General features: G+C 39.4%; 1 protein-coding gene across 11 annotated transcripts in view; it reads right to left on the bottom strand.

The window, feature by feature from the left end:
* Positions 1 to 17,936, bottom strand: part of DOCK3 (dedicator of cytokinesis 3) — a 184,913-nt gene that overhangs the window by 108,621 nt on the left and 58,356 nt on the right. For all 11 annotated transcript variants that reach the window (XM_074550057.1, XM_026792412.2, XM_026792415.2 and 8 more), the window contains exons 6-8: positions 16,119 to 16,267; positions 8,131 to 8,215; positions 612 to 653 (exon numbers count right to left, since the gene is read on the bottom strand). In XM_074550057.1, the coding sequence (XP_074406158.1) occupies positions 612 to 653; positions 8,131 to 8,215; positions 16,119 to 16,267 (276 nt within the window). The remainder of the gene's footprint in view (positions 1 to 611; positions 654 to 8,130; positions 8,216 to 16,118; positions 16,268 to 17,936) is intronic.

The following is a 17,936-nucleotide window of genomic DNA, read 5'->3' as shown; positions in this document are numbered from 1 at the left end:
AATGTCGCTTTCAGTTTTTACAATCTTTTACACCCATTCATGCTGATCTCAATAAACAGGTTGCATGAATATCTTAAGTTCTCTATGCTCACCTCCTCTGAATGCACAGACAGGTACAGTCTAACAAAAAAGTCTTAAATTTCCAGACTTACAATTCAGATTTGTACTTGTTTAAAAGGAATTTTGTTCAGGACTTAAAATTAAACCCAAGGAAATCCTCATTCTTTAAAGACAGGTACCTGTGGAAGCACAGATCTCTGTAAAGATCAAAGCCAGATTCCATGACCAGGACAGGATTATACCAGCACAGAAAGGATGTGTGGAACAGAAGCCACTAAGCCACGTGTTGGCAGGTAGACAGAAGAGTCACAGGGGCACAGGGAGGCTTTTGATCTCTCTCCACAATTGGATCTTTTAAGAACAACACTTACAAGCTCAGGAAAAGAGACCTAAATGGAATTTGAAGAAGGACCTTAGTGACTTAAATACTTGGGAATCTTCTGAGGAAGTGTTCTGTGGGTAAGGACTCACCCAGTCAGCTCCATCATACCTTTACCTACATTACCAAGAATTTAAAGAAAATAAAAAATTCAAACATAGATGGTATTTACCTGTGATGTGCTCTGCTGGACACTGTGTCTACTTGACAAATGCTGTGGAGATACAAAATAGTAAAATTTAAACCTTTTTGAAAGTAAGAAATATTTACATTATATTTATATAGCATTAGAACAGTAATTCTAAAATATCACCATCAAAATGATTACCAACTTTTCATGTCTTTTTTTCAGTGTATCATCACTCACAAGACCACTTGCCTTCCTAAAGGCTTTTCTCAGTTAAGCTGTAGTTTACAGGGAGTATTTGCCTTAGCTTTTTAAGTAAAAGGCTGTCACAAGTCAGACAGAATTTCAAATAGAAATGCTATTACAGTGTTGGAAAATTTCATTATTCTGTATAATCTCTGTCTTGTCCTGCTAAATGGGAAGATACCTCACCACTAATCCTCATCTCCTGGTATGTTGTCTGTGGAAAGGTGCATTTGTTAAAAAACACAGGCATATAGAAAGAAAGATGGATTTTAGAGGTTGTTAAGTCTTTTTCTCTAATAAAAAAATGAAATCCTGAAAATTGATTAAAGACTCTTCTACAATTTTAGCTGCCCAATACCTGTAAATAAGAATCAGTATAAAGAGCTACATGTCTAAAAACTCAGAGGATGATGCTGTGTTTAAAGCCTTTTATGCTAGAAAGAGATGTTATAATCAGAAAATGGACTGCAAGACTCACTGAAGCCATTTAATCTCCAAAGGGAGATTTAAATACTAATCTAAATTGAAAAGGTTTCAGAGAGCTTTAAAAAAACCATCATTAATGATTCTGCCACGTCTTTCCCTGCACATCATCTTAATATTAGCATTTCAAACCAAAATACTAACATTGACACTGCCACACACTGTTAAATACTCTCTTCATTCTCCCCACCTCCCTCCTTCTATTACAAACCCACATCTCAGTCTGACCAAACATTTACACTCTGGAGCAGAATTAGCAGATCTGCTGACAAACACAAAGCTTCAAAGGAGGTGAAAGCAAAAGATTGTCCACAAAATGTATCTGGCAATACTCTTAAACTGCAACGCAGTCTTTCTCCCAGAACACAAACAGGACTTGTCACCACAAAAGGAGAGATATATTATATATAATATAATAGATGATATTATAAATATATATATTATAGATAATATTATATATTCTTCATAATCAGAACAAAGCAGGGAGGTGCTGGGGTACTGAGGGAGCTGCCAGAAGCTCACTGAGCCCCTTGCAACCCCGGATGTGACACTGCTGGTGCCACATCTCCAGTCCTGTGCTCAGTTGTGGGCCCCTCACTACTGGATTGGTTTTAGGAAAAGTTTTGTCACCCAAAGCACAGTCAAGCATTAGAAGAGGCTGCCCAGGGCAGTGGTGGAGTCCCCAGCCCTGGAGGGATTTAGAGGACCTGCAGCTGTGCCACCTGGGGACAGGGGTTGGTGGTGCTATGGCAGCGCTGGGGGAATGGTTGAGCTCAATGATCTTAAAGGTCTCCTCCAACCTAAACAATTCTGTGATTCTAAATGGCATTTTTGGACATCTGTTTACATTCACAGTTATAAAAATGTCCCCATTCACACTCTCAGAGGAAAAATAATGATCTTCAGTTCCATTGTTTGTGTAACTACTGCATCATCTTCTGAATGTTAAAAGCCTTCAAAGTTGGCCGAGTTGCCTATTCATCTTTTTGTCACCTGCAACCACTCAGAATCAGCCGGCATAGAAAAGACCAGTTACTGAAGCTATTCAAGGTGTCCTGACTTCTTTTGATTAAATTAATCTCTAAATCCAAGTAAGAAAGTGAGACACTCAGGCAACACAAATATGAGAGGTGGTCTGAAGAGATTCATCAGCAAACACTGCTGCTTACAGGGTGTACACTATGAGGTAAATCTATGACAATAAGTGGTAAAAACTTCAGGTTTTATATTTTTCCACAACCAAAAGATTAGATTTGACTAACCCTCTGCTTTCATGCTTCAGGACCACGTTATAACAATGCAGTCACTGACTGAGTTCATTCATGTGCCCTTGCCTCTGGCCAGGCAGAGTGCCCAGAGGGTACATGCCATTTTTGGGCACTTGGATGGGAGGGTGACTGAAAATAACCGAGATGGATTTATCAGGGGTACATTATCCTGGATCAAGTGATTCCCCTGAGGTAAAATAACCAAATCAGTGCATGAGGGAAGATCAGTGGCTGCTGTGTCTCCCCAGCTCAGCAAAGCCCTCAGCACAGTCTCCCATAGCAGTCCTGTACCCAAGCTATAAACTTACACCTTCATGAACCTTATTGGATTAAAAAAAACTAATGAACAGTAGGATTTTTGGGCTGATGGTGTGTATTTTTCAGGGGTCTGGAAGCAGCAGACTGGCAGGGTCCTACTAAAGCAAGTCAAACAGAAGTCAGGGGAGCACTCAGGCAGCAGGGACATTGAACAATTTACTGTTTCTGCTACCAGAAATGGAGCCAGTAGACCAGAATAACATTAACTCATTTTTGCTCAGCACTGAGTAAACTCCAGCTGAAATACTGCATTCAGCAAAGGCCAGTGAGGCAGCACAAGGAGGATGCAGGGAATGCAGCATTTTGAGAAGTTCTGCAGGTGACCTGAGGCAGCCTTCCTGTAACCATGAGGTTCCCAGCACTGAGAGGCAGCCAGGCTCCCCCCAGAGCTGCACAGCACTGTGGCCATCAGCTACAGTGGGATACCCCAGTGTTCCAACAGGGCAACATGCAACTGCATCAGGGCAGCCATGACAACATTCAAACATTTCCTTTGAGGGATTTCAACATCCAACCACACAAAGCACTGAGCAGCCTGGTCTGACTTCAGCACTGACTTTGCATTGAGGGCAGAAAGTTTGCCCAGACCGCCCTGAGGCCCTTTCCAACCTGAAAGGCCTTCCAAAGTGATATAAAAATAGGACTGTTAAGAAATTATCTATCTTTATTCTTAAAAATAAAAAAAAACCAGAAAAAATCAGTTTAACCTTTATTTTCCCCACAAAATAGTTGTCTGCAAAGGTTGTGCAAACTTTAACAGACACAATGTTCAGTAGATCTTTCCAAATCAAAGTGTTTTCTGATGCTTAAATTGATTCCTTGCTATTGAAATCTAGGCCTATTGATTCTTTTCTTATCCTTCATTAGGATGAAAAGATTAATTCAGCTTGTGATTCCATTATAACCTCAAATCTCCTCTACAAACCCACCTAAACTTGGGAGTGTCCCAGTCTGCACTTCAGAGCCAACAACTGACTGCAGGAGTTAAAACCTTACATTTATGATTCTCCCTGGTATACTACATTTTCCACATCATTCCTTAAATTTCTCTCTATTATTTGGAATTCTGATCCTTACCTCCACTGAAAGAATCAGAAAGACCATTTCCAAAATTGTGGATTTTGTATATTTAGTAAGCAGACTCCTTATTTCAGCATCTAGTCCTTAATTAAACATTAAACTTGAGTACTACAATATGGAGGACAACCCCAAGAAATTCACCTAATTCATCCCTCCTCCTATTTAATCAAATTATTGGCAACCATTCTTTTTTTTTTTTTTTTGGTATGTGTTTTCTAATTAGCTCTGTGTTTACATTCCAGTCACTTCATTTAGAACTAATGACCTTTGGAGAATTTAAATGAAAACAAACATTTAAAACCTTTACCAGAATCTAAATATGGCATCAGCTGCTTCTCCTCCATCCACTAGACTTATCTATGTTCTGGAAATTGAAAAAATTGCTTATTCTGGACAAGTTCACACTCACTAATACTCATGTCATTGCTACATGAAATTATTATTTTCTATTATTATTATTTTCTATTATTATTATTTTCCAGCATTTTTACAGGGAGACAAATTGCCAGTTCCTCCTCCATCTCAAGATGTGAAATTGCCATCCTCCTCCTATTCTCAAGATGTGAAATTGGCTTGCTCTTTGTGGCATTCTGGAGCCTTATCCATCTCCCCAGGGGTTATCACTAACATGGCTGCTATGGCTTCTCCAAGGATCCCAGCTGGAATGCACACAGCTCCAAATCCCCTGGAACTGAACATTGTTTGAGAACATCACCTTACCAGAGTTCAGGAGGCAAGAAGGACATTAAGTGCCCTGTTATTTTCTTGCATCAGTGCCAGTTGGTTTTTCCCAGTATAAAAACTTTTAGCTTCCCAGTGAGTACCAGGTTATTATATAAAACTGTTTCTTGATACAATTGACCACATTTGCTCATTATATTTGAATTTGTGCATTGCCTTTCTAATTTTTCTATTTACCCATTTGTGCTATTCTATTATATTCTCTATAATTCTGTTCCTGTAAACTGGCTCTCAGTAATCTCAATTTCCCTTTCACTCTAATGCCTGGAGAAAATGAAGAATTCTGAATTTATCCAACTTGGCCTGTTAGCGAGCATCTTGTGGTTTTGTTCTTAATTTACTGAAAGAACTATCAATTCTCCTTACCTCCACTTTATTGTGATATCTTATCTACCTGTATCAGTTTTCAGGGCTGTTCTTCCTCATTCCTTCCCCAGCAATGCCTGGTGAGTGAATCCCACCATTCCCAAGCCAGTCTTTAACTGCTTTCTGCCTTCATATTCTCACCTGACTTTTTACTGGGCTTTAGAACCCAACATACACAAACCTGTTCTCTGTTAATCTGCTCTGTTTTACAAAGAACAACCAAGAAAATCAAAAAAGAAACCAACAAAGATTTCCTGATCTTCTGTCCAGTTTGTGCCCCATTGTTTTCCTTATCTAGAAGAGTTTTGGGTAAGTGAATTCTTATTTTCTTGCCTATTCCATCTTACCAATCACACTTACCATTTGAATAAAGTATAAACAGTTCAGAAGTGAAGGCAGCATTAATTTGAAATTATTTATTTAAGAACTCTATTTTTTATTTTAAATTAGGAGCTCTGGTGAACTCATGGCATTTCTCTCCCACAGTTGGAAGAGATGCCTGAGCTGCAGCAGTTCCACAGCCAACAGCTGTGCCTTCCATGCACCTCCTGAACCTGTCCTGAAGACACACACCCACTTCAATAACCTTACAGAAAAGCTAAACATAATTAATCACCAGCTTTGAACATTTCTGATTTGTGAAATGACTTCAGACATTTGTGTCTTGTAACCCTTCCACTAAAATGTGCCATCCAAGTGTTGCTGACATCTTGCAGGACTCAGTGTTCCTAAATGACAGCTTCAATCCAGGGGCAGCTCTGCACTGAGCTCTGTGGCACAATTCTGAGAACATCTTTTCCCACCATTCAAAAGTAATATGTATTTTTAAAAAGTGTTCTGTCATATTGGTTAAAATCACAAACATTGTCACAGGGAAAGGGCAATTTGCTTTCCTTCAGGAGCAAAACAACAATTCCTGACAAGTGCTGTGCATCCTGCAGCCACTGGCATTTAGCTGCAGAATGAGTAACAGGGAGCAGCAGGATGTGCAAGGCCTCAGAGCACAACAGCTCTGCCAGAGAGATGAATTCAGCATCAGCCAGCAGTCACAAACACAATGAGAGCTAAAAGAGGCTCAAATGCAACAACTTCCAGTTTATCAAGGAGAGCAGAGCTAAGTCTAATGGCTGAATAAAAAGTGCTTGAATCTCTGTTGTCACAGAGAGCAAAGTCTGAGGTGTTACCTCACCCACTGCTCTGCTAATGAGTGTTTTCTATGTTACATTTAACATCCTACAATCCTGAAAATATAAGAAAGTAATTTGGCTCTCACAACTACTCCTGCGAGATTATTTTCAATGTAAAACCTCACTGCTCATTTGAGAATCCATAAAGTATTTTGTCACAAATAAGGAGGATTCTCTCCCTGGGTTTTTGTTAAGTAATAAAAAAACCCCAAACCACATTAGAAATAACCCTTAAAACAACCTAAGTCACCAATATACCTTTCCTTCATTTTTGACCAAATTTAAGTTAAAAAAAAACTAACAGGTTTTCAGCTGCTTTGGTCCCTGAAGTTGCCTCCTGACTGAAGAGATGTGATTGGACAGCACTGTCCTCTTGCATGCACAGGGCCCAGCAGCAGTGAAGTGTGAAGTGAGCAATGGTGCTGTGCTGAGCCCTGCCCAGCGTGGAGCAGCACAGACAGTCACAGGGCTAAGGGTGACATAATCAGGCTGCTCTGGCAATAAATATTGCCTATTTGCAGTACTCCAAGTATTCAGAGTGAAAAAATGTGCAGAATAAACCTCAGAGTAATAAACCAATCCTTAGTTAGCAACCAATCTCACACCCTGAGTCTTCACTGATGGAATTTGCTACCGAGTTATTTCCAGGCTGTGCTGGAGGAAAACTCTGCTCTACTGGCACCAAATTCTCCTCAGACCATGGCAAATTAGGAACAAACTATAAAAATTAGCACTATAGATTGGTGCACTTTCATATTTCTTATGCATTAATTCTTACTTCTTTCCATGAAATCCATTATTATACATTGCAAATCATCCAAAGCAGCAACAGCACCCAGCTTGTTTGCAAAACATGCCCTTGGTTTAAGGAAAAGTCACATCTTGCAACCAAACCCACCACCAAGCCATGGACCTCTCCACCCCTAATCTCAAATAGCTGAAAGTCAAAACTGTTTTAAAACAGGAAATTAAAAGCTTCCTAGGAGTGAGTGACACACTAATAACATTATGTAGAAAACAATTCTTTTCTTTGGAAGATATTAAATGAAGAAGTTATACAAAATAATTGCTGAGGGTTTTTTGTCTTTTTTGTTGATAAAACAGCATCTGGGGAAGGGTTTTCATTCACTTTTCTGAATTATATATGTTGTTTCTCCCTCTACAGTTACATCACAATCCAAACCAAAATTATCTGTATTAGTCCTACTAACGAGAATAGGCAGTAAAATGCATCAGTGGCTTTACAGTTCACTAATGGCACAATTCACATTTACCAAACAACTTCATTATGTACAAACAAGTGACTAATAATGACAGCATTTGGAGCTCACTCCAGTGAAGGAATTGTACTGCTTCACCTGAAAATCCAAATACAAATCAACTCCATGCTTTCCAAGGAGCACTGACATACAACAGGGATGGCCTTAATGTTCAAGGATTAGTTTTGCCTAAATTAACTTATGCACTGGTTTCCCTCCTCTCTCACCTTTTTTGTGAGCTCAAGAAGTCTTTGCAACAGGGCAAAGCTGTTTATTATCCATGCAACCACAAACCCAGACTTCTCACTGAAGTATTCTTTATCTGCAAATCTGCTCAAAGAATCAAAAAATGGTTCTCACAGACTTTCTGGACTCAGAGAACCTTCCAAGAGTTAACAGCATGTTACTTTGTAAATTGAAATAAAAATGTATCAAAGCATGCCACTGCTTAGGGCAGGAGAGAGCTGCTGTGGTGATCAGGGTGCAAATGAAGCAGACATTTAACCAACAACACCATTGGAAACAAAGAAACACGCAAGAGTAAAGAATAAAAACATTTTCCCTTCTTTCCCACCCACAGTGAAAACTCAGAGCAATCTCCCACAGAATTTCTTACCATTTTGTAAAGGTCTGACACACTGATCTGATCTGAATCCACAACCTCAAAGTCCTTCCGTGGAACTAAGTCAAGGCCCAGATGCCTGCAAGAGAAGGAAGGAGCAGGGTCAGAGGCCATGGATGTCACAGCACCTCCTGCATGTGCCTCCTCCAGGGCAGGACCAGAAATTCCAGTCCTACTGCAATTGGTAGTCATTAAACCATTCTAAAGCAAGTTTAATGCAAATATCAAAAATTCCCCCCACAAATTTGTCACCTTTTGTTCCCCAACTTCAGTGGAGCTCTGGCAATTAATACAGGGGAAGCTTTTTGGCCAATATGTTGGTGCAGTACTCAAAACAAGGTAATTTTGTACATGGAAATGCAGCAAATAGAGCTCATACTCTGCTTGCTGCTGAAGTTTTTGAGTAAGATCCTTCATTACATAATGAAAAAGTTCCATTAACAGTCCTGTTCAAATGTGCCAACAGAAGATTCTGAGCCTTGGGAAGGTGCTTTGATATTCCTGGTGCTCATAAAACTTCACCCCCATGTAAACACAGTAATTTTTGTTAGTAATAAACAATAACTGCAATAACAATAATATTAATCTGTACTTGTAACACACACAAAATGTTTTTAATTATTCTGAAGAGAATTTATCAACTTAAATCAACTATATAAACTGACAAAAAAAATACCAGTGCAAAGATGACAAGGTAAGGAATTGAGCTGTAGAGAAGGCAGTTCAGGTCACAGCTTCACAGGAGGAGCAGACAGAACAGATATTCTTTATCCAGACAAATAAATGTTTATGATGTTAATGATTAATGATTAACTGTTAATGATTAATTAATAACTGTAGACTGCAGAACAAGACAACCTTAAAGGTGACAAACCCCAAGTTTTGCTCCATAGATCTTCAGTTTCTGAGGCACGAGGAGTTCTGAGCATTACAATAAAAAGCTGCACTAAGCATTATTATTATGAGCAAAGTTTTAAGAAACCCAATACATGAATTAACCACTTTCCTGCTTTAGCCTTATATATAATCTTGTTACTTCACTTCCAGACATTTTATATTGAAATTCTTAACAGTCTTAAAGAAAAAAACCAAACAGAAGAGGTGCCCTCAGAAATTACTGTGGCACTCCTGTCACAAACTATAAAAGAAAAGCAGAAGCCAATTTAATTTTGTAATCAGAGAGGGAAACATTCTGCACAGGCTTGTTCCTGATGGCAAATGAAAAATTTTATTGAGAAAAACCTCTCTGGTACTGTAGAGTAATTGTGTGGAGCAATAACAGAAGGCTCCAGGCAATCCAGTGTCTCTTTCTGAGCAATTGGCTTAAAACAACAGCTGGGGAGAAGCAGCACTTTGGAGGAAGCTCAGCTACCTTTGCTCACCAAGGTGCTTTTCAATGTTACCCACAAGTTTCCAAAATCCATAATTCTTTTTTTGAACCTTTGCCTAAGCAGGTTTTCCTTCTTTATTTACATCCCTAAACCACCACATCTCCAAAATACAGCCCAGCCCTGTTCACTTGCCCTGGCAGCACTGTATGGTCATGGAAACCCCCTACTGACCAACTGGAATTTCCAGTTCTCAGTTCTTTGCTCAAATCAATTATATTTTCAGTGGAAAAAAGGGAGCAGCTTTCCTTCTCCAATGCAGTTTCATGTCAAATACCAATTCTAAATTCTAATGCTACGTTGTGAAAGTCATGGTTTCACACTTTGTTTTGATTAAACCTATCAAACACAAGTATCTGTGGCCCAGGACCAGTATTTGAAAACTGCAGCTGCAACAATGAAAATGACTGCATCTATTTACCAAATGAAAAAGATGAAAATAAGGACACACTAGATAATCCTTACCTGCAGCTGCCAGCTGAGCCTACTTACCACAGAAAGTCAACAAAATATAATACAAAAAACGGTAAAATTAGTCAGAGATCACTGCAAAATTTTGGGTTTTTTTAATGTTACTGCTCATCAAATTCATTCCCAGAAGCTTTCCTGAATGTATCCAACAAGCTCCAAAGCAGCCTGCCATTCCCATGTGAGCACACTCCCACCCCTGCAGCACAGGGATCAGGGATTTCCCCTCAGCACACAGGAACAGATGATTCCCCACCGACACCACCAAAGCCACTGTGTGTGCGCTGCAGCTCCAGGGCAGTCACTGAGCTCTGGGAAAGTTCTCCAGGAAAACCTGGCCAAGCCAATCCCAGCCTGACCAGGCTCTGCTCACCTCATTCCAGCTCTCTGGAGAGCTGGGGTGAAGCAGTGCCTGCACTCATTACTCAGAACATGACAAAAGTATTATCTTCTGCTTAATAATGTTCAACACAACTGCAGCAGCATCCCTGTGAAACTTATCTAATACCCTATTTTTAGTTAAATCCCTTAACACCGTGGATTTTCAGCCCAGAAGATTCTCATTCTCTAATACTGTGTTAATCCTGCACAACACTTGCTCCCAGCAAATAAGGGTGTCTTGGCTGGAGCACAAACATGCAGCCATTTACTGTGCAGGTGGAAGGCCAGGTTTGTACACTCAATTTGTATCAATTATTCTTTGCCTGTGAAGGACTGACAAGACAATGCTGGAGATGGCAGTGACAGTCAGTGGCCCACTTTCCCTCTCTATTATCAAACACTGGGGATAGCAGAGCCCCAGCTGCCAGCCAGTATTTCTCCAAAACAGAGCATGCATAAAAATTACATAATGTGCTGGTTTGTTTATTTGACAGTTCCTGTCTCCACAATGCTTCCTTTTACAAGCAAATGCTTGTGCTTTTTTATTCTGCCTTCACACCAAACTGCCCTTCAAAAACATTTCCCAAGCATACCTACAAAATATCCCCCAGCTTATCAATTACCTCTTGATTGCATCTGTTTGGGACACCTCCAGCTGCCATTCAGACACTCTCCTCATCTACAGAAAAGTCTTCATGATTTTCCTTTCTTTAGGGGATAAAAATTTTAAAAATCCACCACCTGAAATCTCTAGATAATTTTCTCTCAAGTAATATGAGATCAAGCCAACTGATAAAAACAGAGGGCTTTTTAATAGTGAGAGGGATGAACACACAACTCAAGGTTACCTGGGCTTCTAGAAAGAAAATGAACTTAGATTTAATGGAAATTTTGAGGAACAGTCCTAATTTCTAGTACATTCACTTATTTACAATACAAACACCACAGCATTTAGAATTCATAAAACCACGAGTCAGCACAACTCTTCCTAAAAGAACCTTGAAGAAATATGGCATTTGATGTAAAAAACCCAAAAACTTTTCAGATGCAAACTCAGTCCTGAAGAACAGATTGGGAGAGCTCATCACATCTCTGAAGGGTGCAAGATCTCATCCCCTTTATTCCAAAAACATCTACTTTACCTCAACCTTTCCAGCTTTAATTCTGCAACCACCACTTTTTCTTTTATTCTTTCTCTTCATATATCAAAGCCTTACTTTATATAATTTATATTTCTCTCACACAAATAAAGGTGGTGAAGGGAAAGAAAATGATGCTAGCAGTGATTCACATAAACTATGTACAGACTTTAAAGTGGACTTTGAAGGAAATACAATACAGAAATCCACAGAAAACTAAGTACATGAAAAAACAAACCATGTTTGTCAAAATGAGACTCTGCTGATACAACTCAATAGTTTTCTTTGACAGAATTAAGTTCAGTTATACAAAAAACTGCAGGGATTGCAATCTACAAAGAAATTAGTAAAGTACTGATGTAATGCTACATAGGAAATGATTTCTTAAAATGAGGATGATGAGATGAAGGTAAATAATCTTAGTTAAGAACTGATAAAAGGGAATTATAGCAAATACTTTTGAGCATGGCAGCATCAGGCTACAGAGAGGGAGGTTATTCAGGTTTTCCTCAAAGACTGACTTTCAGCAAAGTTCCTGACACCTTTCATCCCAACTCAATCATTGCCCAAGGAGAGGGAAAGATGCTGCACACTCAGACAGAAATGGCAGCTGCTCTTCCTGCAGTTCTTAAAGGCATTTCTTCATGGTTGTTTAAGGTGGTTATTCCTGTTTTGATCTCCTTTGATGTAATGACAGCTACTGCAATAAAACTGCCTTTAATTCTCCAAACAGGTATCATCTGTACTTTCACTTCTTATCTCCAGGTGCATTTTACTAACTGTAAGCTCATTGTTACAATACTACCAAAAAGTCATTCTTACTCCTTTTATGTCAAGAAAATATGACGAGAGGATAAACCAGTCCAAGCCCCAAAATAATCTATGAGTGAGAGCACTGAAATTTAGGGCTTTTTGAAATTCAAGACTGTGCTGACTTCAGCAGATCACACAATTCCTGCCCCCCACAGTTATGGATGTCAGTAGTTAGTAGGCACTAACCAGCTGCTGCAGGCTTTCCAACTGCAATTCTCAGGCAGGAGAAAAACCATGACCTTAAAAGTGTGATTCATTTTCTTTGTCTGACAGTGTAAAAGATACATTGCTAATATTTTGCCCTTTGTTTTTCTTTTTTAACACTCATTTTTAACTTCTGGCTACCTGTGGATCTTTCTGTGCAGAATTTATGGCAACTATTTGGAAAATTTCTTTTAATGCAATGATTTTAATAACATTTTATGGGGAAAAGAGAATAACCTTTGACTAAAAAGTAATAAAAGCCTACAAACTCATCTTGTTTATGGCTTTTATCTGTCAAAAATATCAAGGTATTGGTGGCTCCCCCTCCTGACTCTGTTTCTGACCCAAACCACAGAATGAATACACATTCCACATTTATAGGGAAGGAAGTGTCTTCCCTGAGTATGCAAGGAGAGCTGGATGCTTTCTGGTAATCTCCTGACAGATGCTACATTAATCTGAAAGAACCAGTCCTGAAGATCAGGTGAGATGACCTCTGATTTTCAAGCTGAATTACTTTGAAGAAAGCTTCATCTGCCTTTCTGGCACACAAGGTATTGCACATACTGCTGCAATTAGCTTTTGGCACTGAAGCAGAAGCAGAGGATTCACATTTCAAATAGAAGCTCTGTCAGGCAGATTCCTTCATCTGTTTTTGATGCAAAAGTCTCCACAATGAAACAGCTCCTCATCAGCAAAAAAACTGCACTCTGGTTTCCCACTCTAAGCAGCAGTGAAAGTGGAAAGACTTATCCATTCATGTAGAAGCAAAAACCTAAACAAAAACTTCAAAATCAAGTATCTGTTTGATTTGAAACATGATAGAAAATGAAAAACTGAAGATTCAACTTTATAATGTGACTTAAATGAGATGATAAATAGCACACTTCAGCTTTATAACAATTGCTTCATGCTTTACAACTTTTGCCTTGTTATTCACAGACCATTGGATACTTCAATAGCATTTCAGCCTTCCATAGATCAATATTATGGCCAATTGTATCAGAGTGAAGCATTGCTAGAAAGCAGAAGTATTTGCAATATTCTGTATAAAGCCCAGCAAGATAAGGAGGAAATAAAACAGCAGATAAGATTTTGGCTGTGCAAAAATACACAGAGATCCTTAGAGTGCAAGCCTAAAACCATCAAGGTGCTCTTCTGAAGGTACCAAATTCTGATTGGGAAATACAAAAATCTCTGCAGCAGCAATGTCAGCCCTGCATGTGTACAAACCTAAGCTACCTGAGGGCAAGTGGAACGAGGAAGAAAGCAGGAATGAATAAAACAAGGATGAGTCCAGGGCCTCTCTTTTGTACAGGGGAGAAAAAATGTGTAAGCAACAGAAAATGGAATGGCTACAGGAAGGGGCAATCAGTAGTATGTCAGCAAAATTATTAGCAACAATACAGGGGTTTAGCAGCAATTATTGTAAAATAATAATTCTCACATTTTAATAGGCCAAACTACAGAACAAAACTTCGTAGTAATTACATCAAGCACAGAAAATGAAGCAAATAGAAAGTTTTCAAACAGTCTAAATGAGCTCCTTCACTAAAAAAGCAACCTGTAGCTATTCATTCAAACATTCAATCTGTTCCTTGGTTTCCACCAGCTCCTACCAGGACACAAGGGATGAATTCCAGAGCCACTGCCAGTGTATTTAAAGGAAAATTGTACCAGTTCAACCAAGTGAAAACAATCAGTAACTGGTGATGACAAGAAGTATGAGTTTCATGTTTGCATCACTCCTTCCCAAATAATACAATTCACTGATGATCAAGGTGAGGATACAAAGAGTCTCTCAGTAAATAAGCAAACATGTTGGATATTGGATGTGTGAGATGACTATTTCCTGCAGGCTGCCTGGCAATGGAATATCTCCTGTTACATTGTATTGTCCTGAGGAATTACAGCCCTGCTCAAACTGCAGGGAACTCCATCTTCTCACACAACATTAATGCACATTAATAACAATGTTCTTAATTTCTTTTATTTGCAAATCTCAAGTATGACAGAATAGCAACTAACATTATTATAATACTTGAGAAAGGGCAGTACTATGTGCATATGTCTATGAAAGTCAGTAGTGTTTCAGCAGATGAACACAGGTGGTCCTAAATTTTGTGATAAACCTCAGAGAGGGGGATAGAAGAAAGTGGCAGAACTCTTCCAGAAATTCTGTGGAAAAGAGTGATGTTGCAGAAACACCCCTGAAGCCCCAGACATTTACATTTAAATACTGCATGTGGCTCTGATATCATGCATCTCTTTCTCTAGGGATTTTAATACCTGCAGTAAGAAATAGATTTTTTTTTTTCCTAAACAAGCATCCTGAGTAGATGAATATAATCCTGAACATATTTACTAATTTCACTGAGACTTCTCCATGATTGTCATGCATTAGATTTACCTTTATAGCTTGAATTACATTCCTATTTAATGGTTTTACATCAAAAAAGGCCTACAGGCACCTCATGGAACAACCTATTCTCTTCACTGCTGCATTGCTCTCTGCTCTCCTCATCCTTTTTTAGCCTCACAGCATTTCTGCAGCTTCCTGTTGCTAATTTGATCACAAACTCTGAGCAAAACCAGGCAGGCACAATGCTCAAACACAATCTCTTGGTTCCTATTTACTCCACTGGGAATAAGAATGGAAAATATCTGTAATTCTGCACTGCACAAAGACTGGATGCAATCTATTGGTCTATGTCCTTCAGAGCTTTCTCTCAACAAGAGAGAAATGAAGCAGCAAAGGGGCTGCTAAACCTTTATCAGGTGTTCAGGTATTTTCCTCAGAGGGGGTTTTGAGGTAGGTGACCAAGGAATGGAATCAAACACAGCTTAATGAAAAACACTGCGATTTTCTCCTTAGCTGTCAACTTACAGGACTCCTCCCCACTCCCACATGCTCATGAGCACTAATCTCACTCCCAGAGGGAAATTCTCTGTCTGAGAGTCAGTGTCATGTGTGTCATGTACAACTTACCTGTCTGATCCACATCCCAGAGCACACAAGTCTGGCCAAGGGCTGGTTGTTGTCTAATGACAATTTATCATCACTTCTGTGTGAATGAACTGCAGCTGTCTTTGCCTTTAAAAGAACATCTCCACAAAATCACCATGGAACTGACCAAGGTGACTAAACCACTGAGAAGTGTCATGATACAAAAAGTCTAAATAGCACAGCCTCAGCTCCCATGTCCCTGGTTAACTGTGAGATTCTCTACTTTTTGCAACAACCATTAAAATTTTTCCTTAATGGAAGAAAAATCTACTTTAAGTACCTCTGAACACATTCTCCCAGGCCTAATATTCTCTAGGTTGATACCAAGTTAGTGAAGTGACCTAATCCTTTTAGAAGTGCAGGGAACCCTTGGAAAGGCCTACTGGTAAACAGCTCATTTCACACCAAGAGCAAAACTCCCTGTAGAAGGCAATAAATTCAGGAAAAAGTTATACTTGATTTTCAAATAATCCCAAGTTCTCCCTGTGCACAAATACTATTGGAAAGAAAATGCTGAGTAGGGTTTTTTTGTTAGCAACAGTTACTTGAGAAGAATCAGAAGAAAGAGGAGCCAGTACTCACTCATTGCCCCAGTCCAGCCTCACTGTGAGGTGTCTCTTGACCTCTCGCACCTGGTCCTGGGTCAGGTGGCCCGAGAGCAGCTGCCGGCGCAGGTCAATGAGCTCGTTCATCACGTGCCGCAGCTTGTAGAAAAGATCCACCTTGTGCTTCTGTACAGGCACATTTGTGGGAGGAAGGGGAGGAGGGAGAGAGAAAAGGAAAGAGGCAAGGAAGGGGAAAAAACAGGAGAAAGAAAGAGAGGGGGAAGAGAATAAGTTTGGAAAGAGAGAGATTAATAAGTTACCCAATTTTCATTTAATTACCCTAGAGGAACATCACTTTTTGTGAGCCTTAAAATATTTACATCAAAAAGTAGAGTTAACTGATGAAATTCATACTAAATAACTTCTTACTCCTGTGGTTTAGGCTCAATCTGCTAAGAGGCCCATTTTCTGATGGAACCTAATGCTGAATAAGAGGATTCATTAGGCACAGCAGGAATCGCTTATTCCAATCATACAGTAAATGTAAAATTTTAGATTTAAAGTGATAGAGGTGAAAAAGTTTACTTCTATCAGCAGCTAAGTGAATGGCTCTGAGCAGTCAGCAATGAGTCACCACAACAAAAAGGCATTTTGAAATTATTTGTGATATTCCAGTTACTAAAGTTCAGCCAGGTATGAGGGGGGTGGGTGTGTGAAAATTCATTACCTGGCACTCTAAAAAGGACTAAAGCAATTAATGATAAAATAGACCAGGAAAACTACTTTGAAAGAGAAAAATTACCATAGATAATATAAAACCCCCACACCACCACTATCAGTAAAGACAAACAGAAAATATCCCAAGAATTTCCCCAACTAACACTGGAATCCTTTCCAAAAGAATTGGTTTCACTCCATTATGGGAAAAAACCCACATCACCAAAACCAAATCCCCCAAAACCAGACAGAAGTGGAAATATAGTTATTTCCTGCAGGGGAAAAAAGTATGTGAATTCCCCAAAAAGGAAAGTTTAAGGCCAACAACCAAGGCCACTCATAAGATAAGATAAGGACATTTGTCCCTTTTGTCTCTGTGCTGGGTCAGGACTGTGTGTCAAGGGGGCTCATCTCCATCCAGTCTCCAATACTGCATAAAATAGCCAAGGTGCCACCAAAGATGAGGCCAGGAAGGAAAACAAGACCTCCTGAAGCAGCTGCATGCTGCTCTTTGTACAGCTGAGCTCCATCCCTTGGCTCTGCAAAGCCTGAGGTGTTTGAGTGAATGTCCCTTGGGAAAACAGCGAGTGCATGGACTGACATGGAGGCTGGGTCAGCTGGCAGTGCCTTGATCACATCTCTGCCTCTGCATGAGTGGGTTATAAAAGCCCTCTAAACACAGACACCTGCATCTACCCAGATTACATCTGAGAGGGGAACATCCACAAAGAGAAACATAAGTGTTTTCTGTTGCAACACATTATTAGAACAAGTGTTTTTCACTTGTTTACCAAAAATAGCTGAGATGAGATGAAAAAAACTTCCACCTACTTGAGTTTGTTTTCCTATAAGACCACTAGATCTGCATGACTTAGGAAAACAGACATCAATGCAATCCATTTTGATAAGCATTTTTTAATTTCTCTGAACCTCATTACACATCTGTTTTGCTGAAGCAGGTTAAGCACAGATGGCATCATCAGTTGTTCCTATCAAACAATTTGGAGATGAAAAGATGCACAATCTTTCAACTCTGCATCAATACTGGTTTTGGTCCCACTTGAAAGAAAGAAAAACAGACACTAGACCTGCGAGAAAGACATAAATTTCTGGGGCTGAAAAATTTATGCAAGGAAGA

Source organism: Zonotrichia albicollis, chromosome 12, assembly GCF_047830755.1.
Source record: "Zonotrichia albicollis isolate bZonAlb1 chromosome 12, bZonAlb1.hap1, whole genome shotgun sequence".
Lineage (NCBI taxonomy): Eukaryota > Metazoa > Chordata > Aves > Passeriformes > Passerellidae > Zonotrichia > Zonotrichia albicollis.
The sequence above is the reverse complement of the archived record's forward strand: the minus strand, read 5'-3'. Positions and strand labels throughout refer to the sequence as shown.